Source organism: Vombatus ursinus, unplaced genomic scaffold, assembly GCF_900497805.2.
Source record: "Vombatus ursinus unplaced genomic scaffold, bare-nosed wombat genome assembly UNPS02014793.1, whole genome shotgun sequence".
NCBI classification, from domain to species: Eukaryota; Metazoa; Chordata; class Mammalia; order Diprotodontia; family Vombatidae; genus Vombatus; species Vombatus ursinus.
The window spans coordinates 5,311,526-5,339,478 of record NW_020954571.1 but is presented as its reverse complement, the minus strand read 5'-3'; the positions used below and the strand labels follow the sequence as shown (position 1 = coordinate 5,339,478).

Sequence of the window (27,953 nt, the reverse complement as noted above, 5' to 3'; positions counted from 1 at the left end):
GTCAGATGACTGGGGATAGTACAGTGGATAGAGCACTGGCTCTGGAGTCAGGAAGACCTGAGTTCAAATCCAGCCTCAGACACATAACACTCATTAGCTGTGTGACTGGGTAAGTCACTTAACCCCAATTGCCTCACCAAAAAAAAAAAAAAAAGTCAGATGACCCACAACAAAATCTCAATTCTGCCATTTACTGCTACCTTTGTGATCTTTGCTGAGTCATGTAATCTTTCTAAGCCTCCTTTTCTTTATATCTATACAAAGCAAGTTTGAGAAAGGGGGATTAGGCTAGATGCTCACCCTGAAAATTTAATAATTGGCTCTCCCAAAGCGGTGGGAGTCAGTTACAGCACATCCCTGCATGGACCGCTGTTCAGTCTGGTGAAGCCTATTGGACCCCTTGTCAGAATAATTTTTTAAATTCCAAATTGAAGGAAATGCCAAATTTCAGTTGGAGGTCAGTGAAAATAAAGACGTAATTTTTTTTTACCCATCCAAGTTCACAGACGCCCTGAAATCTACCCACAGATCTTTTGGGGATCCATGGACCCCAGGTTAAGAAACTTTGCTCTAAACCGCCATCCTCCAGGATCCAATGACTATGGCATCATCTCTTGGGGCTGCCGTCTCCCCATGCCGCATGAGTGTGCAGGCAGACTCTGATAAGACTGCACCACCACCACCACCACAACCCCTTCCCCCAACTGAATTTTATTCCAGATGTGATGAATCCTATTTAAAAGTGCTTCTTCTGAGATCATCTGACATGTTTTGTTTCTCCACTTGATCTGGGAAGTAACTACCGCACGTGAGTCCAGAAAAAAGGTGAGCCTTTACATAACACTAGCTGTGTGACCCTGGGTAAGTCACTTAACCCCATTGCCTAGCCAAAAAAAAAAAAGATGATCTTTCCTTCAAGTGCACTAAAATGAAGGCAGGTGAGATGTGTGAATGCAATCCAACAACCAAATAGAGGAGGAATGTCTCTGTGGTTCTCCAAGCATCTAAAACACCTGCTACTTTGAACTGAAAATGCTTTAGAGCTGTGCATCCTGTTATCAGCAGCCAAATTTAGTAACAAAATTAAATGGTTGGAGCAGAGACCTTTTGTGATACAAACTGTTCTCTGGGCTGCTAAGGTGTCAAGTGTCTCCGCCATTGAGAGCTTCCTGTTTGGCTTTCAACGCTCTGTCCCCAGCCTCGGGAGGATTTAATGAGAGAGTATCTACTAAAGTCCCTTGAAAATGGTAAATGGTGGGACAGATGTTAGGCGTTATTTATGATGGTGATGATGATAATGCTGTTTCTATTCAATTCCAATGAATTCAATTCAACAAAAATGGCCAAAGAGAACGAATGCTAGTCTGGAAGTCAGAAGACCTGTAATTAAATCTCAGTTCTGCCATTTACTACTGCTTTCGTGATCTTTGGCAAGTCGTTTAACCTTTATGAACCCCTTTTTCTTTACATCTATACAATGCAGGGTTGAGGGAGGGACAGCATTGGGCTATTATTCCTTTCTAGTTCTGACACTGTATGATTTTGGGAAAATTTGGGTATCTACTATATTCAGGGCATGGTGGGGGAATAGAAAAATATTCAAGTCATGTTCTTGCCAGCACAGAATTTACCATCTAGCAGTGGACATCAAACATGTGTAAAAATAACTACAATATAATTCAGAATATATTAAACACTATTGAAAAGTTTACTGCTCTATCCCATAGCAATATTTTGATTCTGTTAGGATTTTGGTAATCTAACGAAATTCATTCAAGTTTTTAAATTCCTTTTTGTGTCTATATGATGTGTGAGTTCAAAGAAACCTTAGAAAACAGAATTGTTCTGGAGGGAAACTTGGTAGCCATTTTGGTCCTTACAGATAAAGAAACTGAGGAAGTGATTTTCATGAGCTATGTTAGTGTGAGCAGGGTACAGAAGGCTGCCTGCACAATCAAGAGCCTCTCTTCTCTCCTAGTTCACATAGGCATATTTTTACAGGGGCCTCTCAGAGACAATCCCCTTCCCCAACCCCTACCTCTATCACTCTTTCAATCTCTAGTCATCATTTGGTCAAACCCATGGGTAGGGTAGACTGTCAGCAAGGCCAACATTTCAAGGAGCTGGTTTTGTTATCTAGACCAAGTGGACTACAGAAGTTCAGAAACGTGAAGAAATGCACACTGGAATCAACTGTAAGTCACACTTCACACTCAGGACCCTTAGCATGTGAGTCAGAACAAGCCCAGAGTGGAATCAGTCAGGGTCTAACATAGGGGCACCCATGTCACTGACCTTTCCAAACCTTCCAATAGCACCTCAGCTAATGGTTTTATATACGTTTCCAGGATACTTTGCTTTTAGAACAATGTGCTGGAGACTTTGGTGTCACCTCTTACAGACATGACTGGCTTTTAAATACCTAAGATTCCTAAGAGCCAGAGAATGAGAGTGGCATTGATATACAATCTTCTGGGGCTGTTAAAAACCTGAGCATCGAAAAAGAGGGAAATAAGAGCAGTAAGGGAAGACTTGTCTTTGATTCAGTTTCAGTAAATTCCCGTGTTTCAAATGTCCAAGAACTCTAAAATACTTCAGACATAGCACCACCTTCCTCCCCCCCAACTGGCTTATTTTCCTTCCCAGACAAGTTGACAATATAGATACTGATAATCTTTAGATCTATACTTCCAAAAATACCTAGTTGAACTGTATGATTCTTATCTGCATTGCCCCATGTATTCATTGTTAAAGAACCATTTAACATGATGGAGGCCTTCTTCTAGGGTTCTTTTTTAAAAAATTTAATATTTTATTTTTCCCTAATTACATGTAAAAACAATTTTAATCTTCTTCTTTTCAAATTTGGAGTTCCAAATTCTCTCCCTCCCTCCTCACTCCCATCTCCACTGAGAAGACAAGCAATTTGACATGGGTTAATATGCGTAGTCATGCAAAACACATTTCCATGTAAGTCATGCTGTGAAAGAAAACACAGACAAACCCTCCCCCCTCCAAAAAAAAATAAAGAAAATGAAGAAAAAGTGTCTTTAATCTGCATTCAGGCACCACCAATTCTTTCTCTGGAGATGAACTGTACCTTTCATCCTTCAGAATTGTCTTGGATCATTGTATTGCTGAGAATAGCTAAGTTATTCACAGTAGATCATCACATAATATTGCTGTTACTGGGTATAATGTTCTCCTGGTTCTGCTCATTTCACTTTGCATCAATTCATGTACATCTTCCCAGGTTTTTCTGAAATCATCCTGCTTGTCATTTCTTATAGCATAATAGTATTCTATCACAATCATATACCACACATTGTTCAGCCATTCCCCAACTAATGGACATTTCTAGGGCTCTTTTCTATTTTTATGGGCACCATTCTATCAATAAGGCTGTTCATCTATCATTACTTCCTCTTGTCATGGGACTGGTTCATTATCTGTTTCCAATCACATCTTTCTCAGTGATATCCCTTATACTACTTGATGAGCATAGCTTATTATTGGAAATAGGTTGCTGCCTACTTGTTCCACTAAGAATCTCTCCCATAGGCTTACCTAGAAGATATGCTAGGTGTGTTGGCTTACTGCTGATGAGGGGAAGGGAAGGACCAATGACACTGTATATGCTCTCTGGGCATGCCTATGGTCTCTCTATTGCTCTTGGGAACCATCTACAGTTTTGTTCAGAGATTTTGATGTTCCAATATTCTCAATCATATAGCAGCGAGAGAATATTTGTGTTAAAAAGGCTAAATTTTTGTGTGAGGGAACGCTTGGGATTGTTGATAGTACTTTGCAATTTCCCAAAGACAATCTAGTCTACTCTCTTGCTCAATTTTGGACCCAGTTCATTGTCCATTTTGCTATGTCTTTCCCAGGTATATAAGCTTGTTAAAGCTAAGACTCTGGGGACAACTCATATGTACTGGCATTCTAACTCAGTGGAATGGCAATTTAAACTTATCACAGTGGCTGGCACATAGTTGGCATTTAATAAATGTTGACTGATTGATTGACTGGTTGATCACAGATGGATCAGAGGCATTTTTCATCCAATTAATTTTTCCATGTGTGAGTCATTAGACTGATCATTTTTGGGTAATGATTAATTTCACTGAAGAGGCCCAGTCCTGGGTTTTGATACGTGTCCTGGGTTTTGATACAATCTACATGGTATCATTCTCCAAATAAAGTATCTTTTAAATGATTGTGTGTCTCTCACCTATCAGATTGGCTAAAATGATAGAAGGGGAAAATGACAAATGTTGGAGGGGCTGTGGAGAAATTGGGACATTAATACAGTATTGGTGGAACTGTGAGGTGATCCAATCATTTTGGTGAACAATCTGGAATTATACCCAAAGAGTTATAAAACCATGTATACCTTTTGACCCAGCAATACCACTATTAGGTCTGTTTCCCAAGGTGATCGAGAAAATGGAAAAGAACCTATGTGTTCTAAAATATTTATAGCAGCCTTTTTGTGGTGGCAAATAACTGGAAACTAAGGGGATGCCCATCAATTGCAGAATGGCCAAACAAGTTGGGTATATGATTATGATGGAATACTACTGTGCTACAAGAAATGATGAACTAGTTGATTTTAGAAAAACATGGAAAGATTTACATGAAATAATGAAAAGTAAAATGAGCAGAATCAAGATAACATTGTATACAGTTAACAGCAATATTGTTTGAAGAATAACTGAGATCAGCTAAGTTATTCTGAGTATTAGAAATATTCAAATCAACTACAGAAGGTGCTATCCACCTCCAGAGAAAGAACTGATAAATAAAAGAATTCATAGTATAGTTTACACATATTTATAAATCTATGTCAAATGGTGGCCTTCTCTAGTGCAGGGTGGGGAGGGAGGGAGTGAGGGAGGGAAACAGTTCAAAACTTAAAATGCAACAAAATTTTTTTAATGATTGGGTGACTATAGTTTGCTATGGAGACTCATTTAGGAAAGCCTCCTTGTTCCCTTCTCATATGTTCACCCAGGATATCCTTAATATGCATGTAGAGCATTCTCATAAAGATTGCATAAAAATGATTGAGGAAGTCTATGAGTAAAATACCTAATAGTATTTTTTTCTAATTACATGTAAAAATAGTTTTCAACATCCACTTTTATAAGATTTTGAGTTCCAAAGTTTTTTCTCCTTCCCTCCCTTCCCCGCCCCTCCCCAAGACGGCAAGCAAGCTGGTTTAGGCTATACATGTACAATCATATTAAACATATTTCCACATTGGTCATGTTGTGAAAGAAGAATCAGAACAAAAGGAAAAAACCACAAGAAAGGAAAAAAAAGAAAGAAAATGCTTCGATCTGCATTCAGACTCCATAGTTCTTTCTCTGGATGTGGATGATAGTTTCCATTGTGAGTCTTCTGGAGGTATCTTAGATCCTTGCATTGCTGAGAAGAGCTAAATCTATCAAAGTCAGTCATCACACAATGTGACTGTTATTGTGTACAATGTTATGAGTAATTATTGATGTTATCTTGATCATATTTTCTTAGGCAATATTTCCTGTGATTTTTTTTACATTCTTTTGGTCTCTTCCCACCCTGGAAAATCTTGTAAAACAATCCTTCCATGTCTTCAGGACTATGTCAACTCCACCACAGACTTCCTTATCATATACATGGTATGTCCAGCTGTTGTCCCCAGTTTCACATCTTTAAGGGCAACTTGGACTGTGTGGACATAGGTATTAGGATCCCAAAGTGGCAGTTCTACTAGAAATGATGATAAACACGGATCATTATAGAAACACTGAGTGCCAGGGAAAGATGAAAACAGCCCAGACACCATTACATTAAGGCTCCTGACCTAGCATTTATTCTTCTTTTTCATATCCCTGATCATGACAGAATAGGGCTTCATTCAATAGGGGCAAGATTTAGATACTTCCTCAATCCAGAACTATATGAAGGCCCCCCCTTCTGCTCAGTCATGGACCTCTATAATCACTGCAAGCCTTCCCTTCCACCAAATACTCAGGGATTGGACTTAAAAGCCTGCATCCACTGCCATATTAGAAAGAACTACCTGCTCTTCCCTGTTTTGGTGAGCTGTAGGCAGAAGAGCATCAATCAATCAACAAATCAAACAAGATTTTATTAAGTGCCTACTGTATGCCAGGTACTGTGCTAGGTTCTAAGGATATGGAGATGAAAATGAAACAGTCTCTGACCTCAAGGTACTTCCAGTCTAACAGTCACAAGATTTCCATAACATCAATTGCTTAGACACCAGGTCTCCCAGCTCCAGGACCCTGTCTGGAACAAGATGCCAGCCCCAACCAGGAACCAAGTGAACACTCAATCTTCAGGGTCTTCTAACTAACAGCTAGCTATCTTCTAACAGTGCATCATTTTCCACATTCTGAGATGAGGCAGAGGAACTGGCTTCAAACATGAGATTAGTGAGGTCCATGAGGACCTCAACCACCAAGTATTTACTGAGACAAATACTTTATCAGAGTGTCCTTCCCTAGTTTTTGAAAGAGAACAAGAATTTTCTTTTCTTGTTACAGGATCTCTGAGAGTGTGATTGACTCGGTTTCTCCATCTGTCCAATGAGGTTGGATTAAGTGATGTCTGAGGTCCTGTCTCTAACATTCTTTAACCCAGAAGAAAAGGAGCCCCAACCAGACACATATGCATACACATGCACACATCTAAACATGCACACACATATCCAAACAGGCACACACATGTGTCCAATCGACCATAAAGAAAACACTATTAGTGAGGTGAGATGGCTGTTTCCCTTATGCTCACTCAAGCAGAGGGAGATTTGTTGGTTTGAATATCCAACTACAGGTAAGAGCTTTTGTGTGTGAACACGCAAGTCTCTTATGAAACCAGAGAAATGATCCTTCCGTTAAAGGCTTCTGTAGAATTCAGTTTGTGACACACATACCAGAGAGACCCTGATGTCTCATCACACTTGGATGCATGTATCCTTTTGTACACATCTGGTGCTGGGAATCAGTTGCATCACTATCATTCCATTATGCAATAAGGCCACTGCAAAATGACAAAGTTCTTCTAGGCAAAACACTAAAGAGGAGACTCAACTTTCCTTCCCTGCTTCCCAGAAGAGGACTGACTACAATCCTCTAGAACTGGGGTTCTTAATCTAGGGCCTGTGAGCCTGATTTAAAATATTTTAATTCTTGCATTTCAATATGATTGGTTCCTATACTTTGAGCATCTAAAAACATTTTTCTGAAAAAGGGCCCATTAGGTCTCACCAGATTGCCAAAGGTGTTCCACGACACTAAAAAGATAAAGAGTTCTAACTCCAGAACAAATGTATTTTATTGTAAATATGTTAATTTACATATTATGCTGGATGGGCAAATGCCAAAAAAAAAAATAGAAGCTGCTGTCCTCATCACTTTGGTCTGCCCAATGGATGAATTCATCTCAAAATATCCCTGACAAAAGGTCATCCAGTCTCTTATTTAACACCTTCAATGACAGAGAACTCATTACCTTACAGTTCTTAGAAAGCAGCTCAAAGCTAACTGATAAATACACATTGTATCAACTTGTCTGCCCTTCACACTTCCACACAGGAGACTGTGAATGGTGTGTAATTGTTTATTTAACATGTGCAGGATAGGGAAACGTTCCTCTCTCTGAACTAATCAAATCATAACTGCTAGGATAACCCCTTTCCTGTGGCTAGGGCGTCACATACCTACAGGAAAATAAATTAAATTTCCTTTAACCTTAAATTAATTTTCAGAAGAAAAACACTTTATCAGCCAGACTTGTCATGAGTTTTCCTCCCGGTGATGGCAGGCGCTTGCGTGCTGCTCTCCAAAGGAGGCCTCTACTGTTTGGAGGAGCTAAGAAAACTGTATTTGCTGAAGTAATTGCCAGAGATTCATATCTTGATTCTTCATACTGGAAAAGGGGGTTCTGGAGGAGAAGCAGCCAATACAGGAGGCATGTTGCAAGAGCATTTCATAAGTCAAATGTCCTCCTTTTGGCACAGACACAAATATTTTGCCGGAGAGGACAGCTGGCTGCTCGGCTGCCTCTAGGGGAGGCTAAACTTCACCCCATCCCCTTCCTCTTGGAATTTGAGGATTATGTGAGTCTATGACTAATCCAAATATCTTAGGGAGGAATTTTAAAAAATAATACCACATAGTCAGAAAAATCTCCTGACAAGAAGCATTACAGAATCTCAATTGCAAAGGAGCTCAGAGGTCATATGTCTTAACCCATATTTGACCAAGAATCTCCTCTTTGACAACCCCCCCTCAATAAATGGACATCTAATTCTCCATTTGAAGACCTCCAATAATGGGCATATAACTACTTCTCAGGACAATCCATTTAATTTTTGGACATCTCTGATAGGAAATTTCTCCTGACATCCGGCTGAGATTGGTCTCCTGAATTTCTACCCACTGCTCATAATTCTGCCCTCTGGGGCCACGCAGAGCAAATCTAATACCTCTTCCATAGAACAACTATTCAAATACTTGAAGACTACTAGTATATCTCTCTAAATATTCTCTTCTCTAGGCTAACCATCTCCAGTTCCTTCAACTTATGGCATGGCCTCCAGTCCCTTTACCATCCTGGTAGCCCTCCCCCCTCCTCTGGATATGTTTCAGTTCTCTAAATGTCCTTTCAAAATTATGTCACTTAGAACTGAACAAAATACCCCTGAATGCAGAGGGTACTCCTCTACCTCACTCTAGACAATATTTGCTACTTTAGGGGGTGACAGATACACACAAGTAGATTGAGAGACATATGGGTGTCTCTTGGTTCTTTGAGTATACTATCAGGCTTACGTAATGTAATGATAGCCTCTTCACGGTGATATGGTGGAGCCAGCCCATATGGGCTCATGAAAGTCAATTGTTAAACTATCAGTATGAACGTTTATACTTTGAAAAAAGACTATTGCTACAAAATCAGCACTTGAGTTCTTGTTTTGTTGATTGTCTAGACTTAAAAAAGAGATGGATAAAATGTTAATAATGCAGATTAAACTTAAAAGTGTGTTGGGCATACATTTAAAAAAAAGAAAACCAATTGTTAAACATTTATGAGCACACCCCTGCCTCTTCACCTACTAAAAAAAAAGAGTCTTTATCATTTTTAAAGCTCTCTTTTTGAACCACATACTTTTCAGGATATGTGTTAAGAGTATACACATATGCACATATAATTGTATATTTGTACGCATGCATATATGAACTTTCACTAATGCCATGTACACATCTCATTGTGGCATGGAGGTTCTCTTGATCATTGTGATTTCTCCCATGCCATCAGAAAACAAGCTCTGCTGGCAAGTTCTACCAAGCTGCAAAAGCTTTGGTTATGGGTATGGAAATGAACTACACAGCTTTTATCTGAGCATCAGCCCAGCTCAGTTCAGAGAAGTTCATTATCATGTTGGGTGGTGAATTTTTAATCACAACAACTGTCCAAAACTGTCTATCAACTCAAGGCAGGGTCATGATCTGCATAGGTGACGGGGAGAACCACATTGACTGAATTGCAGATGCTTGACATAAAGTCAATATATAAAACACACACATATCTATCTATCTTGCACATCTGGTTGGTAAAAATCCAATTGATCTCCTGCAAATTCTTGGCACAGTGCTCCCACTCCTGCACTAAAAGTCTCTAGTGTTGAGGGATGCATTGTCAACACATTTTTTAGACAGCACAGAATTTTATCTGCAAGCCACTGGTCTAGTGAATTCTCCAGGGATTCAGGGTGTCTGGGTTGGAGAAGGTCAACAAAGAATTATAGTAAAAGTTATTTTTGTAGTAAAAGAAATATAATAAGCTAAACAGGACTTTAGAAATCATCTGTTCTGACCTTATTGTACAAATGCACAGAGAGGTTGGTTAGCTCATTCAAGGTCACATAACTAGTAACATATATCGTGAAACACTTTGTAAGCCTAGGGCTATCTATCTATCTATCTATCTATCTATCTATCTATCTGTCAGCTAGTAGTGGTAGTAGCAGTTGCATAGCCAGGGGGATACCCTGATCTTCTGACTCTTCCCACTATATTCCATTGCCTTTTCAGAAGGCTCAGAAGAGAGGTGATGTCCCTTCCCTGGAACCACTGAACATGGAGATAGGATGCCAAGAATCCCAAAGTTAGAAGGCTCCTGTGGAAACCATCTGGCCCATTCCTCTGCCTTTATAACAATATAGGAAGGAGATGGTATCTTCTGTTGACAATGAGTAATCCTGAGAATTCTATTCTAAGCAGAGCATGGAAACAGGTTTCTGGGCTAGATGTAATTATACCATTTTTCTTTTTCCATTAATTCAACAAATATTTATTGAGTACCTACTATGAGCTTGGTGCTGTGCTTAGAGAAAAAGGAAAGCTAAGCACTTGTCCCTAAATACAAGCACCTAGAGCTCAGAATCATGTTTGCACCTACCTAGCATGTTTGTGTCTAATTAGGGCATAGTCCAGACTTCAGCTGGAGTCATTGAAGAGCACAGCTAGAAGGGGCCTTGGAACAAAGAATGCTGGAGCATGAAGGGAACCTAGAATCTGGGGAATGAAAGAGACAAAAGACATCTTGCACAACCCTTCATTTTACAGATGGGGAAACTTAAACCTCAAGCATTCCATAGAATCTTCCTATAACTCATCTCTAACCACGTTTCTCCTTTCTTCAAAATCCTTCAATGGATCCTCACTACCCAATGAATAAAATTCAAACTTTTCTCGGCCTTTTTGTTGTTGTTGTTGAGTCATTTTTCAGTAGCATCTAACTCTTCATGACTTCATTAGGGGATTTCTTGGCAAAGATATTGGAGTGGTTTACCATTTCTTTCTCCAGCTCATTTTACAGATGAGGAACTGAGGTAAATAGGGTTAAGTGACTTGCCCAGGGTCACACAGCTAGTAAATATCTGAGGCTGGATTTGAGTCTTCCTGCCTCCAGGTCCAGCACTATCCACTGCCCATTTTCCTAGCCTATCCTGCCTCAAAACAAGCTAAAGTTACTCACTGTTTCCTGAACATGGATTGTGATTTCTCACTTCAATTCAACAAACATTTATTTAGTGCTTATGCTATGTAAGGCACTATGTCAGGACAAAAAGTCCTTCCATCCAGGACCTTACAGTCTACTAGAGGCCTACCCAGGGAAGTATGCCTCGTTCCTGATTTCCCTTTTGCTTGGAATATCACCTTCTCTTTGTGAAAAAATTCCACATTCTTCAAGGTGTGGATCAAACATCATCTCCTCCCCAGACACTCCAAATGTTTTGCCCAAAGGAAGGCATATTTTGATGTCTAAAAGGTAGATTTCGATGGCTTGTCATCTTGGGATTTATCGGCTAGATTTCTTTCTTAAAGACCATGCCTTATACCCAATTGACTCTGGCTCTCATTGATTGGACAACAATAAGTCCCTGCCCAAACACCTCTTAATGGTTATTTTTGGGGGCCTCCTGGCTTAGAGTGAATGTAAATAGTAATTGTTTCTCTTTTGGCCAGCAACCCTGAGGGTCTTCCCCTCTAAGTTTGATTTTTTTTTTTTCATTAAAGGGGCCATCCCTTGACTCACTTCTTAAACAGGCCCATTCAGTAAATGGGTGTTGCCTCTCTCGAAGTGAGAACTTGGACAGACATTAGCTTAAAAAGGCCAAGGTCTCCCACTGCATCTTGGGCCATCCCCAGTCATCCTGATCTATATCTGGCCGCTGGACCCAGATGGCTCTGGAGGAGAGAGTGAGGCTGGTGACTTTGCACAGTCCTCCTTCACTCAAATCCAATTCAAATGCAAGTCATGTCATCATCTCTCTGATGTCACGGTCCTCTTCAAGAATGAAGGACAAACCACACACAGTACAGCCCCCTTGCTTTACAGATGAGGAAACTGAGGCCCATAGAGGAGAAATGACTTCCCAAAGGTCACAAAGATAATGAATGTCAAATTAAAGTGCACATCCAGGACTCATCTCACTACTCCATGCTAAATGCAACACATACACAAACCACATACCACCACCACCATAACAACAATACTTCTCTCTAGGAGCATGATGTAGGACCATAGATTAAAAACTGAAAGGAATATTAGAGATCTTGTAGTCCAGCTATTTCATCTATTCTTCCATCTGTATCTCCCTATCCTCTAAACCTTTGTAGAATTTCATTTTTACTTCTTTTATGACATTTGTCCTATCCTGCCTTATTTGTCTATTTTAATGTAGCACTATGTAGTGGAAAGAAGGTTGGCTTTGGTAACAGAATCTGGGTTCTGCCTCTGTCACTTGCAAACTGTGTAACCTTAGGCAAGTCACTTAACTTTGGGGGTTGCTCAGTTTCCTCATCTGTAAACTGAAAGGGTTGGATTAGATGTCTTCTAAGGTCCCCTCTGGCTCTAAATCTATGACACTATGAATATTATTTGTTATTAATGGTTTTATTTAATCTACCCTGGTAGATTATAAGCTCTTTGAGGGAAGGGGCCATGTCCTGTCCTTCTTTGCATAGGCTCCACAGAGCCCATCATGAGGCTTCTCCCAAAATAGTTGGTCAGTGTTGAATAAACAAACTTTTAAAAAGTACTCATGGGCTTAACTTCTCATCTTTATCACCATGCTGCTTGCTAAGGCGGCAGAGAGGAAGAGGAGAGAAGAAAACAGGACATCTCTCCACATTTCAGCTCTCCCTGGACAGTGGCCATCCAGCTGGGCTTAGGTGGTTGAGCAATGCCCAGATAACAGGGAGGGTCTGCCTGGGGAGAAGATGGGCAGATAGAACTGGAATACGCATCCAATGGGCTCCCCTCCAGGACTCTGTACTCACCAAGAATGTGAGAACGTCAGTGACAGCTGGAGGATTGGCCACTTAGCTCTTAATTACATTAAACACACGTCTTCTGAAAGCTTTTTGGCTTTTTAATCAGATGGCAAAGGCATCTGTCTTGCTCACAGGCTGCTTTCAGACTATAACTTTCTTGTCAGACAAGTTTAATTATCAACTCTTGCTGGCAGTTGGAGAGAGGTCCCTCACTCTCCTCCTTGCCAGCTCTATCAGAGAGTGTCCATAACAGAATGAGGGCTAGGTAAAAGTTAATAAGAGGAGGCAGGAGGTGAAGGGAGGAGAGACAGAGACTATGGCCAGCCTGTCTGGGAAACCCAGCTTATTAAACATACACACCCAGCATATTTTTAAGACATATAAACTGAGTCTTTCACACTGGAGCTATTTTCATTTCATAATCTAGGTAACTGAAAAGTGAGTTTAACTTGCTATTTGTAAACCTATTCTCTGTCTGTCTCTGGTGTTTTTTTCCAAGAGCATCCTTTCTGCCTAGGATGTCTACACAAGTGATCAGTATTATTCTCCACCATACTCCATTTCCATACTCTCAGTAGTCCAGAGCCACTAACACATTTTCCTTTCCTCTCCTTTTCAAAAAAAAAAAATATATATATATATATATATGTATTTTATTGAATTATTGAATGTTTATTTTATTGAAGCCTTTTATTTTTACATCATGGTCATTTCAACAATCATCCCTTAAGCTTGAACTCTTCCTCATGATAAGTCAACAAGATCTGTTAACTTGTCTTCTTTAGGACAAAGAAAAATAATTATACATTTGATGACAGACATACAAGAGTCTGTCCTCAGAGTATTCCACCTTTCTGCCATGAGGCAGAGGTAGCATCGTTCCAGAATCCTCCTTGTTTTTCTGTTTTGTTTTGTTTTGACCCCATTATTCAGAGTTCTGCTCCCAATGGTACATTTTTTAAAAAGCACTTCTAGCTCTAGGAGAAACACTTCTAGCTCAGCATAAAATATTAGAACCCAGGTGAAAACCCAAACTGGCCTACCATGCCTCAGTGGAAGCATCCAGGTGTTTTATTAATGATACCATCTTAAGTTTGTATGATGCTTCTTACTATATAAAACACTATATAAATTTGTGATTTCTCTCTTGAGATGTACGCAGAATATGTGTTATTATTCTCCATTTGACTGACAAGAAAATGATTCATGCAGGGTCACTCAGTGATCCCCACTTTTGTTGAGTGCCTACTATGTGTAAGTCACTAAGGCCAAAAGTGAAACAGCTCCTTCTTTTAAGCAGTTTACATTCTATGAGTGTTTACATTCTATGTATTAGGATGGGGTGGAATATAACAAGTACATAGAAGAATGTATGCAAAGTATGGTGTAAAAAGAACCAAGAGACAGATCAGACCTAGTATTCTGTCATGAGATGATGCAAAAAATGCTGGATTTGATATCCAAAGACCTGAGTTCAGACCTTGATTGGGTCACTTTCCACTTTTATGACCTTGAGCAAGTCATGTAACCTCTGTGGAGTCTCAGTTACCTCATTTGAACATAGGAAGCTGTACTAAGTGACTTCTGAGGTTCCTCCTAGCTCTCATTCTATTGGATGTTATATTCACTAACAGCTTAGGGGAATCAAGGAAGTCATTCGCAGAAAGGGGACCAGTCATTTCTTAACAACTAGCACTGCTCAGTAGTGAGAAAAGCTGCCCAGGAAGGTAAAGTGTTGGATTTCCAGTAACTCAAAGTCTTTAATCAGGGGCTGGAACATCAGGGATGGTGTATATAGGGATTCTTGATAAGGGACAGAATGACCTTGAAGGTTGCTTCCAATAAATTCTATGGTTCCAAACATAAAGAATCTGAAAGGCAGAGATAAGAGATGAGTCCAATCCAGGCCTATGGGGTGTGGGGGGAGAGATGTACTGTGTCAGTACACAAAGGTAGGAAGTGACCAGTCAGTTTGAGGAACAGCAAATAGTCCAGTTTGGTTAGAATATAGAAGGCAGACGAGGGAATAAAGTGAAATAAGGTTAGAAAAGTAGATTTATGTGAACTGATGCTGCGTGAAGTGAGCAGGGCCAAGAAAAAAATATACACAGTGACTACAATGATGTAAATAAAAGGAAGAAAGCTACAGAGCAATTCCCAGTGAATGCTGAAGAAGTGCAAAGAACAGCATGGTCCTAAAGAAGCAAGAAGAGAAGAGGCGGGAGGCCCACAGGTGTAGAACATTGCATCTATTTCCAGACTTTTTTTGATATGTTGATCAATTTTGCTGGTTTTTAAAATCTTCTTTCTCTTTTTCTTTTCTTTAAAAATGTTCTTTGTTATGTGAAATGACTCTCTAGAAAGGCGAAGAAGAAGAGATACTGGGAGAAATTTAGGGGATGTACAAACAAAAGATATCAATAAAAATTTCTTGAAAGAAAGAAAGAAAGAAAGGGTAGAAGCAGAATGTGGAGGGCCAGGCTAAGGAATTTGTATTTTATCTTAGAGGCCAGAGGGATATACGTATACAAACACTCTTTCTCTGTCTCTGTTTTTGTCTGGGTCTCTGTGTCTGTGTCTCTGTTTCCCTCTGTCCCTCCTTGAGAACTGGGGCTTTGGTTTTTTTATATGTATACATATATACACATACAAAAACCTATAGACATGTATATATACATACACATATATATGCAAAAACGTCAGACCTTATGCCAGTAGTATCTAGATCCAGTTAGAGATAGATATAGATAACTATAAACACAAGCATATATGTGTATGCATGTGTGTATATATATATATATATATATATATATATATCTTTGTAAACCTAGCACCTAATACAGAATAGGGTTTTTAAATATGTTTAAAGAATAAATATGACTTAGAGTCGGGAAGACCAGAGTTCAAATCTGGATTCAGACACTTACTAGTATCTAATCCTAGACAAGTCACTTAATTGCTGTCTGCCTTAGTTTCCTCATTTGTAAAATGAGGGTAAGAATAGCACCTACTGGGACAGTTAGGTGGTGCAGTGGATAGAGCACCGGTCCTGAAGTCAGGAGGACCTGAATTCAAATCCAGCCTCAGACCAAACATTTGACACTTACTAGCTGTGTGACCCTGGGCAAGTTGCCTAAGAATAAAAAATAAAAAATAAAAAGAATAGAGCCTACCCCCTTGGGTTGTTGTATCAAATACAACAACATTTGTGAAGCACTTTGCAAAGCTCGAAGTGCAATATAAATGTGAGCTATTATTAGTTCTCAGGAAGACCTATTTTATTATAGTACTTATGGCTCATAACATACTCTTCTACGGCATATTAAAGTTTATGAAGAGCTTTTCTCGTAAGGTGGAGAATGTGAGTTTGATCATCTCTATTTTAAAAATGAAGAAACTGACTTATCTAGGGTCACACAGTGAGTGAAAGGAACAGCTAGACGTCAGCCTTGGGTCCTTGGGTTTCCAAGTCACATGCTTCTTCCTCTCTCTTGGTAATTTCTTGAGATTTTCCATAGGCCTCCTTACCAGCTGCAGAGATCCTTGTCTTTCTTACCTCACCCCCTCCCCATCCCCTCATGACTTCTTCCTCTTCTAGATAGGAGAAAACCAAAGAGGAGGATGACATAGTCCAAAGGGACAAGCTCCCATTTGTGGTCTGCAGGGAATCCCCAGAGACTTGACAACTACACTCTGTGACCAAGGACATGCTGTGCTCATTGTCCGGAGGCTAGAAGACTGCTGAGCTCTTTCTGCATGGAGAAAAGAAATGGTGTGGGCAGAGGCCTACCTTCAACAGAACAACCAAATCCCGAGGACCTTCTGTCTGCCGCCCTTTCCCAATTACGCTGGAAAAGATCTCCCATTAGCCAGCTAATATCACCACACCAACGAAAAATTCCAGATCAAGGAGGAGGAAATTTGCTCAGATCTGTTGTATACTTTGAAATTATTTTCACCTTTCTCTGCCTCCCAAATCACTGCTCATTCATCATCCACTCACTGCCTTAGGTTCACCAAACTATGCCCCTCTCTCTCCGCCTGGGTAAGACACCTTTCTAGAGACAGGGTATAGAAGAAGCAAAACAACAACTTTTACAATTCTCCAAGTAATGGCTGGAGAGAATGTCTAGAGCAAGGGTTCTGTCGGTGAATTTGCTCTAAAAAATTTTTTAATAACTCTTTTAATATAATTGGTTTCCTTAGGGATTTTACTTTATGCATCTAAAATGAAATGACATATTGCAGCACTTTGCAAATTTTAAAGCATAATATAAATGTTTATCTTTATTATTATTTAAAAAATTATTCTGAGAAGCTGCCCATAGGCTTTACCAGACTGCCAAAGGAGTCTATGACACAAAGAAGGTTAAAAAAAGATAGAGTGAAGGATAAATAGAGACAGAGACCCAGGCTTTTACACATGAAAACCTATGCTTCTACAGAAAGAATGCTAGATTTCGGGGTCAGAAGACCAGGATTCAAGTCCTAGAACTGCTACTTTACAACATGGGGCAAGTCACTCAACCATGATAGGCCTCAGTTTCCTCATCTGTACAATAAAAGGGCAGGACTAGATGAACTCTGAGTTCCCTTTCAACACCAGATCTAAAATTCTGTGGTCCTGTGAAATAGGTTAGACAAGTCTTAAATCCCCAAAACCTCATGGGTTGCATTATTGATAAATGGCCTGAAATTAGACCGAAAACTCCCAATGATGGGTAACTTTTGAACGTCATCATTAATTTCTAATCAAAATATCAAAGGATAATTTCTAAGTCAAAGTACTCAAAAAACCTCTATGGCTCTCTATTGCGTATAGGATCAAATAAAAACTCTTTGGTATGACTGGACTGCTAGTTGCTTCTACCCCGTCCTTTCCTGCCTGAGGGTGCCTGTGATACAATCCCTCTTCATATTTTCTTGTTGCAGTCCAAGGCTGTTTATTGCCTTCCCTATGAAGCCTTCTCTTATTATGCCTGGTCAAAAAAAAATGATCTCTTCCTCCTCCATTTTTCTTAGACCACTTTGCCTCAATCTCCCCTTTGTACCTTCTACCTGATATGTTGTGCACTAGAAGACTGGGGCAGCCACCATACCATCAGCCAGAGCAATTGTGAGCCAGGACACTGTGGAACACATGGGAGCAGTTTGAGTTAACTTTGTACTCAAATGGATTGACCAGAAATCCAACTGTGGGCCCTTTGATCAAGGACAATTTAAGGACTGTCCTATGAGGTGAATAGAGAGCTTCTGAGCCCCACCCTAGGAACCTCCTTTTGGGCTACTTCTACCAGAGGGTAGTAAAGTAGCCACTTATCTGAACCCCCAGGGTCTGTATGACCCACGGCACTGGATGTGGAATCACACTTGGAATATCATATCATCCTTGAGTATAAGTTTGTCATATCACCCCCTTTGGAGTGTAAGCTTCTGGAGGGCAGAAATGCAATCATTTTTATACTTGTGTCTACTGGGCTTAGCACAGTACCTCACACACGATGACACACTTTGTTGAATTTGGTCCATTAACTCCAAGTATCTGGACCTAGGGCTTCGGCTAGTGCCTCCTCTGGTTCTAAAGTCAAATACATGAATGGGTCAGAATATTCTCTCTATAGGCTCCCTGCTTCCCTTCTTCTAAGATGGTAGACTGCCATTAGCTGTATTACGGGAAGATCAAGACTTCATTGATCATAGACTTTGAGGAGAATGGGTAGAAAAGATTAAAATGATGATGTTAATGATAGGGGCTGAATCTGTGATGTTTTTTTTTTGTATAGGGAACCTCCAGGTGAGAAAACTCCACAGGTCAGAACCTTCTCTGTCATTTATAGTGTTGGAGGAGTTACCTAGAGCACTGAGAAGTTAAGTGATTTGCCCAGGGTCTCAAAGCCTGTATGGATCATTGACAAGACTTGAACCCAAGTTTTCTTGACTTCAAGGCCAGTTGTCTCTATGTTTTACCATGCCACCATTCATGCGGACTAACATAATGGGGGGAAGAGGTTGAGAACTGACTGGCATGTTGAAATTTATAATTCTGAGGGCTAAGCTACAAATCCTAGGATGCTGGTCAGTTCTCAACCTCCGCCCTCCAAATTATACTGTAATAAGAATCAGTAATTTGCAAAGTACTTTATAAACATCATTTCAGTTAATCCTCATGACAACCCTATGAGTTAGGTAGGATTATTATCCCCATTTTACAGATGAGGAAACGAGACTTTGAAAGATCAAGTGACTCACAGAACTGGCATCTGAGGCAGGATTCAAACTTAGGCCTTACTGCACCACCTAGCTGCCAAACTAGTATTGCCCTTTATTTTACAGAAGAGGAAATTGAGGCTCAGTGAGATTAAGTGACTTGTCCAGGGTCCCACAACCAATATGTGTCAAACTTGAACCTAGGCATTCCTGGCTTTGAGGCTAGCCTCATGCACCAAGTCTCAGAATATATGAATAATGACAATAAGATTAAATTTATATTGTGCTCTAAGAATTGCAAAGTGCTTTATCACATTACATTTCAACATATAGTGATGAGACCATTGGTCCAGAATTCAGGAAAGTGGGGTGTAGTTCAACTTTCCTGCTACTGCAAGCTACCATTTATATAGCATTTTAAGGTTTGCAAAATGCTATACATATATACATACATACATACATACATATATATATATGTTAGCTACTAACTCTGTGTAACCTTGCTCAAGTCATTTCCCTAACAGGGGCCATAGTTTCTCCATCTGTAAAAGGAAGGAACTGGACTGGGTTCTATCCTTTCCAGCTCTAACATTCCAACAGTCTATGTTTGACATTTGGGGCTCTCTCTGTGTGATTCCTCATGAAAAAGCAAATAGGCAGTGGCTGGGAGTCCCTCAAAGCCAGAGTGGGCAATGTCTCAGTGGCTCCACACAGGCTCAGTTAGCTCCACAAATTGAGCCTTCAAAGCATGGTATGTTCCCCTCCTGGACCTCACCAGCTTCCCCACAGTCTGCTGCCAGACGACGGGCCTGTGATTGTCAAGCTCACTCGGTGATCAAACACACCACCTGGTTTTTCCCAACCCAAACAAGTTCATCTTCAAGAGAACATGACAGTCTGTATTTAACACAATTGCTCTCATACCAGAAAGGCTGCCAGTGAGTTATCGTCAGTGGCCTGGTTTTAATCTGCCTAGTTCCTCTATAGAAGCAAGGGGAAAGAACAACCTTTCTCTCCTTTTCTTCCTAAAGCAGATCTTTCTGTTATTATTATTATTATTATTGTTATTATTATTACTATTTCTGCCATGCTTTCTTGAACATAGTAGGGTAATTCATTTTTATAGTTGAGGAAACTGAGGCTCAGGGAAGTCTTAAGATTTTAGGATCATAGATTTAGGGGCTCATGGGACCTCAGAAACCATCAAATCAAACTCTGATAGAAGCAGGTAGGTGATGAAGAGGATGGAGTGCTGGGCCTGGAGTTAGATAGATTTGAATTCAAAGCTGGCCTCAGGCACTTTCCAGCTGTGAGACCCTGGGCAAGTCACAATGACTGCCTGCTTCTGTTTCCTCAACTGTAAAATGAAGATGATAGTAGCACCTGCCTCCCAGAGTTGTGAAGATCAAATGAGATATTTGCAAAATGCTTAGCACAGTGCCTGGCACATAGTAGGTACTTAATGCTTGTTTGCTTCTTTCCTCTCTCTTTCAGGTGAGGAAACTGAGGCGCTGTGTGGTTAAATAACTCACTTAGTTCGTACAGAAAATCAGTGTTAGAGCCAGAATCAGAACTCTAGTGTCCCAATTCCCAGTCCCAGGGGTCCTTCCACCAAACCATGGTAAAAATCCTTTTGCCAAGTGAAGAATTCCTTTGTTTGTTTATTTTGAAATCTTGGTTTAAGGGTACCAGGTTTCTTTAAAATGAATCATATCTGTACATACCGCATATATACAATTATAAACCCCCTGACGCAACTTGATTAGGTAACTATAAAAATGCTACTGAATTAAAAGCAAAAGCTTGTCTACTGAAGAGAAATCTTTTTGTGATGAGAGCAAACTGCACGTGTGCTCGCAGAGCCTGCTGCTTTCAGACAGGCAGCTTGCTAACGAGACAGATTCATCTTGGTCCCACTCCCAAGGTCCCACTCAGCCCTGAGAACTGGCCCGGGTCCCCAGCTCCCACTGCGGCCTCACTGCAGGTGAAGGGGCTGGGCCACAGACCTAGGCCACGCACGCAGTTCTCTCTGCCAGGCCCAGGGAGTCAGCCAGCAGGCGTTGATGGTGTGGGCTGAAATGAGGGGGCAGAAAGAGTTCTTGGTAGGGTGGGGAGGCAGCTGAATCAGGGGCGTCTGAGAGCAACATAAGCAGCTGCCATCTATAAGAGTAAAACTACTCTTTATGGGATTTATTTTTTGTTGGGGAAGGAGGTGGGATGAGGAGTAGTTAAGGAGGACCCCTGACTCCTTCCACACTTGGTCCTGTATGTCCATCTGTCTATCTCAGAGTGTGTCTGTCTGTCTTGGACTTTGTCTCTCTGTGACTGTCTGTCTCTCTTCATCTGTCTCTACATACTGCCTCTCTCTGTGTTTCTTTGTGTTTGTCCCACATCTCTCCCCCAAGTTTGGAATAAACCCAAGGTGAGATAGAGGGAAAACACACACACACACACACACACACACACACACACTCACACACACACACACACACACACACATGTTCTTCCAAAAGTCCTGCCTCTAGAAAGGTTTAGGAAAACAGGCACATCCACCGTCCCAGACAAAGCTGCGTCTACCCCTTACTAGGGGCCAGAAAGTTGACCTGCCCCTGAATGGGAGGCTGGAATGTAGCTTTGGTCCAGAGAAGGGGTTGTGGTTTTAGGGTGATCACCCCCAGGGAATGCTGAGCTTATCTGCTCTAGGAGGTGCCCTTGAATGCACCAGGGAGGCAGGAAATAAATAAGACTCAGACAACAACACCCTCTTGTCCCCAAACCCTGCCTCCAGGGAACAAAGGGGAGAGTGGAATTCTGAAGGAATTCTTGGACTCCAAGGAAAAGAAAGCAGCCCTTCTCTCCATGCTTCTCTCAACATTGTTTATTTGTTACACTGATACAGTCCCCTTCCTCCCAAAACCTCAAGGCCTAATCTTTAGGCCAAGTTTTCCCACACTGGGCTCCAAACAATGTTTCCCAATCTGTAACACACCTGTGAACACAGCAGGGAGCATCAGTAGGCTGGTTCACCCTGCATTCTACCACCCACCCCTTCACCCATTTATACATACACACCCCCTACCTCCAAATACATGATTTTTATTTTCAGCTATAAATGCATATTGAAACCATAACTAACAATTTCTGCCTCTGGGACAAGAGGCAGAAAACATGCCTTCAAATTGAATTTGTAATTAGGGGGAGAGAGGAAGAGACCCAAGGATGAGGGGTGAGGGTGAAAGCCAGTCAGAGCTGGACTACGGAGGAGCTCACGTGGTATGGTCCCAAGTGTGTGTGTTCAAGAGCTGGAGTGAGAGTGAATGGGGGGTGGGGGAGGGGGGGTTGTGGGGGGAATGGGATGGGTGGAAGTACACCCTTTGGTAACTTTATATTTTAATTAATTCTCCTTGTTACCTAAATGCTAAGTTGTTTCTACACGGTTGAAGAACTATACCATCAAAATATTTTAAATTTTAGATCTCTGGGTTATAGCCCTATCACCCTGCCCTAGTTACTGTTCTGACATGTACATTATCTAATAACGTCCTCTGTTTTCTCATTGTGGTGTGACTAAAGAAAATGAGTCCTAGTGGGCTTGGCCAGCTGAGTGGGATGGGGTGGGGTGGGGGAGTTCTGGAAGTTCATACCAAGCTGGAAAGTCTTTGAGGATAGAAACCTAGTGACAGACCGTAGGTCTGCCATCCAAGGACCAAGCCAGCTAAGTTTGGAGGGGCTTATGATCAGAAGAATAGCAGAAAGAAGAGTGATGAAACTTTTAGTTATTGCAATCCATGAAGACTATCTAATAAGGGAGAGAGGGGTTGTGGTCTACCTTAGTGGGGAGACAACCCATACTGATGAAATAACAGATGCTTAAGGATTGAAGCATACATGTGAAACGGAAGTCATCCACCAACTTTCCCTGCTCCATACTCCCTCCCCAGAATCTGCTCCAGTTAGAGAACAACCCACCAAGGCAGGGATGGATCTGAGCTGAGCAACCTGGTCTACTTCTTGGGACACTTGGTCAGTGCTGAAAGACTTTGAAATAACCGAGCATTTTCTTAGTGCCCTTGACAGCAGCTGGGAGAGGGAGCTGACTCAAAGAGGATTGTCCACTGAGCCAGCATGAGTGACCACTCAGTAGACCTTAAAAAAAGTGACTGCCCTCCAGTGCTCTCTCTTCCGTTCAACCCAACACATGGGGATTCTGGTTAGGCTTCCTCTTAGACTTTACGTGGGGGTCAGGGATGAAGACGACCCCCTTTACCCATATACATATGTAGATAAATTAATACAAGTGTTTTTTAAACTTTTCAAAGTATTTTCCTGTCTATGACCTTACTTGAGCCATATAACATACATGTGAGCTAGGTAGGACAAGCATTACAATCCTCTTTTAGTAGATGAAAAAACTGAAACAGAGATGAGAAGTGATCAGCCCTAAATCACAGCATATTGGGGATAAATCTAGAACTAGAACCCCAGTCCCCTGTCCTCAAGCCTAGAATGCAACATAAATAATTCTACTGGGTGTTTTGTCCACTGAGAGACAACCAAGAGCTTGGTTTCTATTTAACTGTGAGTAATCACAAATCTTACAACACTGTATAAATGTCAACTATTATTTTTATTCAGGAATTATTATTTTTAAGAAAAGAAAAAAAGACTCTTAGTGGGATTTTCATTATAAATCCATGAGGTAGGCATGTTAAAAGTTACTTGTCCCACTGTGTGGAGAAAGACATTGAGGCTAAGAGAATGGATAAGACTTTTGGATGACTCATAAGATCATGAAAAGTACCCAAATCAGGACAAGAGCTCAGTTTTCCTGATTCCACGCCTGGTACATAAAAATTCATTCCTGTGCTCTAGACAATGCGGAGCCCCCGGCATCCTGTCCTGGCACCATTTGTGTATACTCGGAGGAGAGTGGGGACAAGATGGTGTCTCTGTTGGGATCCAAATGGGGATCCTCCAAAGGAGTGAACCTGTAACCTCTTGTCCTTTCCTCACTCTATTTCCTTGAGGGGAAAAGCTGGTGGGGAAATCTCCATAAAAAAATGAGCTGTTTCTTCAAAGGGCAGAGGGACCAGCTTGAGATTAAGTCATTACCCAGCTGCCTATCAGCCTCTTATTAGGCCCGGCACATACAAAGTCAGTCTGGCTCAGGAAGGAATTTCCAGCCCTTTTTTAAAAAGAGAAGTCATTTGGAGTAAAACGTGGTGTGGGTTTCTGGTGTGAGGCCAGAAATTTAGAAATTTCCTACTCTTTCCCATTTCTACAATGTTTTCTGCTCTTAAAAAAAGTATTCGCAGCCACTAATCTCCTTGATCCTCACAACACTTCTGTGGGGTAGCCAGGCAATCAATCTGCAAGCATTTATGAAGTGCTTCCTATGTCCCAGGCATTGTGCTAAGTGCTGGGGATACAAAGAAAGGCAAGGACAAACAAATCCCAAACAAACAAAAGCAGAGTCCCTGCTCTCAACAAACTCACGTTATATATGCAAACAATGCTATACATGCAAGACATATAGAGAGTAAATGGGAGAAATCTCAGAAGAGAAGGCATTAGCAGCTTAGGGGACCAGGAAAGGCCTCTTGAGGAAGCCAGGATTTCAAATGCATCTTGAAGAAAGCCAGGGAAGGCAGAGGAAGAGGTGGGGATGGGTGTTATACCTATCTGAGAGTTGAGCAAATGTGAACTAAAGAGATTAAGTACTGGTATTATCTGAATACAGACTGAAGCATACTATTTTCACTTTTCTCTTTCTTTCTTTTTCTTCCTTTCTTCTTTTCTTTCTTTCTCTTTCTATTTTTTGTTCAAGTCTTCTTGTACAGAATGACTAGTAATGGAAATATTTTATACAATTGTACTTGTATAACCTATATCAGATTGCCTACCATATCGGGGAGGGAGGGATAAAATTTGGAACTCAAAACTTTTTTTAAAAAAGTTAAAATTTGTTTTAGCATGTAATTGGGGAAAAATAAAATATTATCAAAAAAAGAGATTAAGTATTTTGTTCAAGGTCACTCATTAAGAGGGTATTACAGGAACATAGATGTAAAACTAGAAGGGACCTTAGAGACCATCTAGACTGACCTTCTCATTTTACAGATGAGGAAACTGAGGCTCAGAGAGGTATAACGGTTTTCCTGAAGTCATGCAGCTAGCTAATGATATAGATAGGAGGTCCTCTGATTCAAAATGCAGTGTTCTTTCTACTATACCACAACCCTGGTCTCCTGACTCACTTACAGCCTTCTTTCCACTCTGCTGTCCGGCCTTGGGTCTGAACCTTAGGGTGAAATCTCTCTTCCTGTAGAGTTCATGGTAGTAAGGAGATTCCTGATATTTCCTTTGCCCCACCCCCTCCATTCTCTTTCTACCACCAAGGGCTCCCAATCCCCCAAGATAGAGGCTCAGAGACAGGGTCATTTCCAGACAAATTGCAATGTTTTCCTTATTCTCTCCATTCCAGGGCCATCACAACATGTCCCAGCCACATAGCTAGTTGCTACCATGACAATCACTGCCCATTGAAACAGACCTTTATCCATCCTATCCCATGGGGCCAGGCTTGTGGTGTCTTCTACAGAAACAGTCAGAGAAACTAATCTATGCTCACCAGACAATCAAATAGTGCCAGCTATGTACATGATGTGTGCAAGGGTTAACTGTATAGTGAAAGAAAGATGGACAACATTTGGTACATACCAGGTGCCCAGCAGCTTTCACCAACTTGTTAGTGGAAAAGGGAAAGGCCTCATTGCTCAAGTCTGTCTCAAGTACCTCCTGAAGGACTGCTCGGCTGTAAGGAACAAAACTCCAGTTTTAATGTGTATAGTAATAGTGACATAATCAAGGAATGTTAGGACTGGGAAGGACCTTAGGATACAGGATGTTAGAACCCAACAGGACTTTGGGATACAAATCAGTCAGTCAATAAATATTTATCAAGTACATACTATATGCCAGGCATTGTGCTAAGTGCTGTGCTAATATAAAGTATTGGAGCTAGACAGGACCTATGGAAGGAACCTTAGAATTTGGAACATCAGACCTAGAAGAACATTAGAGATCAACTACTTTAACTTTTTTGTCTTATAGGTGGCCAAAGGTCAAATTAAGGGGAGAACCAGGACTAGAACCCAAACTTAATTTTCCTAATTTCTAGTCCAATTCTTCTTCCACTAAGCCAACAGTAGCCCTCATACTTGCTCTTGAGTTTCTAGAATTTATTTATTCTTACTGCTACCTAAATATATGTTCCTCTTCAAAGACTTGCTCATCTGATTACAAATTCTTATAGCAAAGGACTGTATAACACACCTTAGGAGCTATAGCCAGCTCCTTGGAATTTTCAAATCTATGTATTACCCCACAGAAAATAGATTTTGAGATGGAAGGATCTTCAGATCTTGTGTAGTTCAACTTCCCTCATTTTTTAAAGGAGAAAACTGAGACCCAGAGAGTTTAAATGACTTGCCAGGTAGTAAGTGGCAGAGATAGCAGTTAAAGACTTAAACTCTTTCTCACACATCCCCATCTCTGTGATCCCCATCAGATCCTCAAGATGCCAGTGATTGGGCTGTACCTTCTACCTGTCACTCATTAACATTCCTTCTTCAACTTCACATGAGTCCCCCATAGAGGATGAAACTCCTAGAATTCTGGGCCCTCTGTTTTATATTCAAATTTTTATTTTTACATTCTACATATAATATTAATATATAAGTAGAAATAAATCTATAATTATTATACAATGCATCATATAATATATTTATTACATATATTTTTATATTCAGTTTTCTATTCAGTCATTTTAATCATGTCCAACTCTTTGTGACCCCATTTGGGGTTTTCTCAGCAAAGAGTGGTTCGCCATTTCCTTCTTCTCATTTTATAGATGAGAAGCAGAGGCAAATAGGGTGAAGTGACATGCCTAGGATCACATAGCTAGTTAAGTGTCTGAGGCTGATTTTGAACTCAGGAAGATGAGTCTTCCTGACTCCAATCCCAGTACTCTATCCCCTGCACCACCTAGCTACCCATTCCATTTTCTAGGCCTTCCCTTCTATTGTCTAATTCAACCATGGAGATTATAAAAAGTAAAGACAAGAAGATTGTCCTCAGTGTGGCAAAAGTCATTGGCTGCAAAGCCCCAACTATCTAGCCCCTTCCTTTAGTGAATAGAAATTCATTTATTTGTTTTATTTAAATTCATTTATTTGTTTATTAATGTATGTATGTATTTATGCTATGCTCAGATTTTCTGAGAAAGAGGTAGGTCATATGAAAACAAGCTGATTATAAGGAATCTGATCCAAAAAGTAGCTCCTAAAGGATGCTTAGGCTGGTCTCCTACAATTTTGCCCCATCCTTATTTCTAGTGTTACACAATGAAAATCTATAGAATGATAACCCTGAAGTCCTGCATCCACAAAGGCAGTTCCAATTGTACTCTCCAGATTGCACTTCCTCAGAGTAGGAAAGTAGATGAAGGCACTACAAAGACAAGAGTTAAATTCATTTTTTGGGTTACCTTCCAATTGGTCAGAAAAACAAGATGAAAGAGAATACTGGAGCATTTTGGCTGATTAATGTTTGGATTTCACTTGGAATAAGTATCACAGTCAAACCTAAACCATAAATGACAGGAATTCACTGTATTTACTACTAACTTAGAGCATGGCTCCTAGAAAGAGGACTTGCTGGAAATCATGCCTACTCAGACATTTTTATTTGACCAGAATGATGATGATGGTAGTGGTGGTAGTGGTGGTGGTGGTGGTGGTGGTGGTGGAGGAGGAGGAGGAGGAGGAGGAGGAGGAGAAGTAGAAGAAGAAGAAGAAGAAGAAGAAGAAGAAGAAGAAGAAGAAGAAG

At 40.7% G+C, this 27,953-nt stretch overlaps 1 protein-coding gene across 1 annotated transcript in view; it reads right to left on the bottom strand.

The window, feature by feature from the left end:
* The window catches only part of SARDH (sarcosine dehydrogenase), a 141,014-nt gene that overhangs the window by 30,035 nt on the left and 83,026 nt on the right, over positions 1-27,953 (bottom strand). Inside the window, exon 17 of the mRNA XM_027869641.1 lies at positions 25,785-25,878. Coding sequence (XP_027725442.1) covers positions 25,785-25,878 — 94 coding nt within the window. The remainder of the gene's footprint in view (positions 1-25,784; positions 25,879-27,953) is intronic.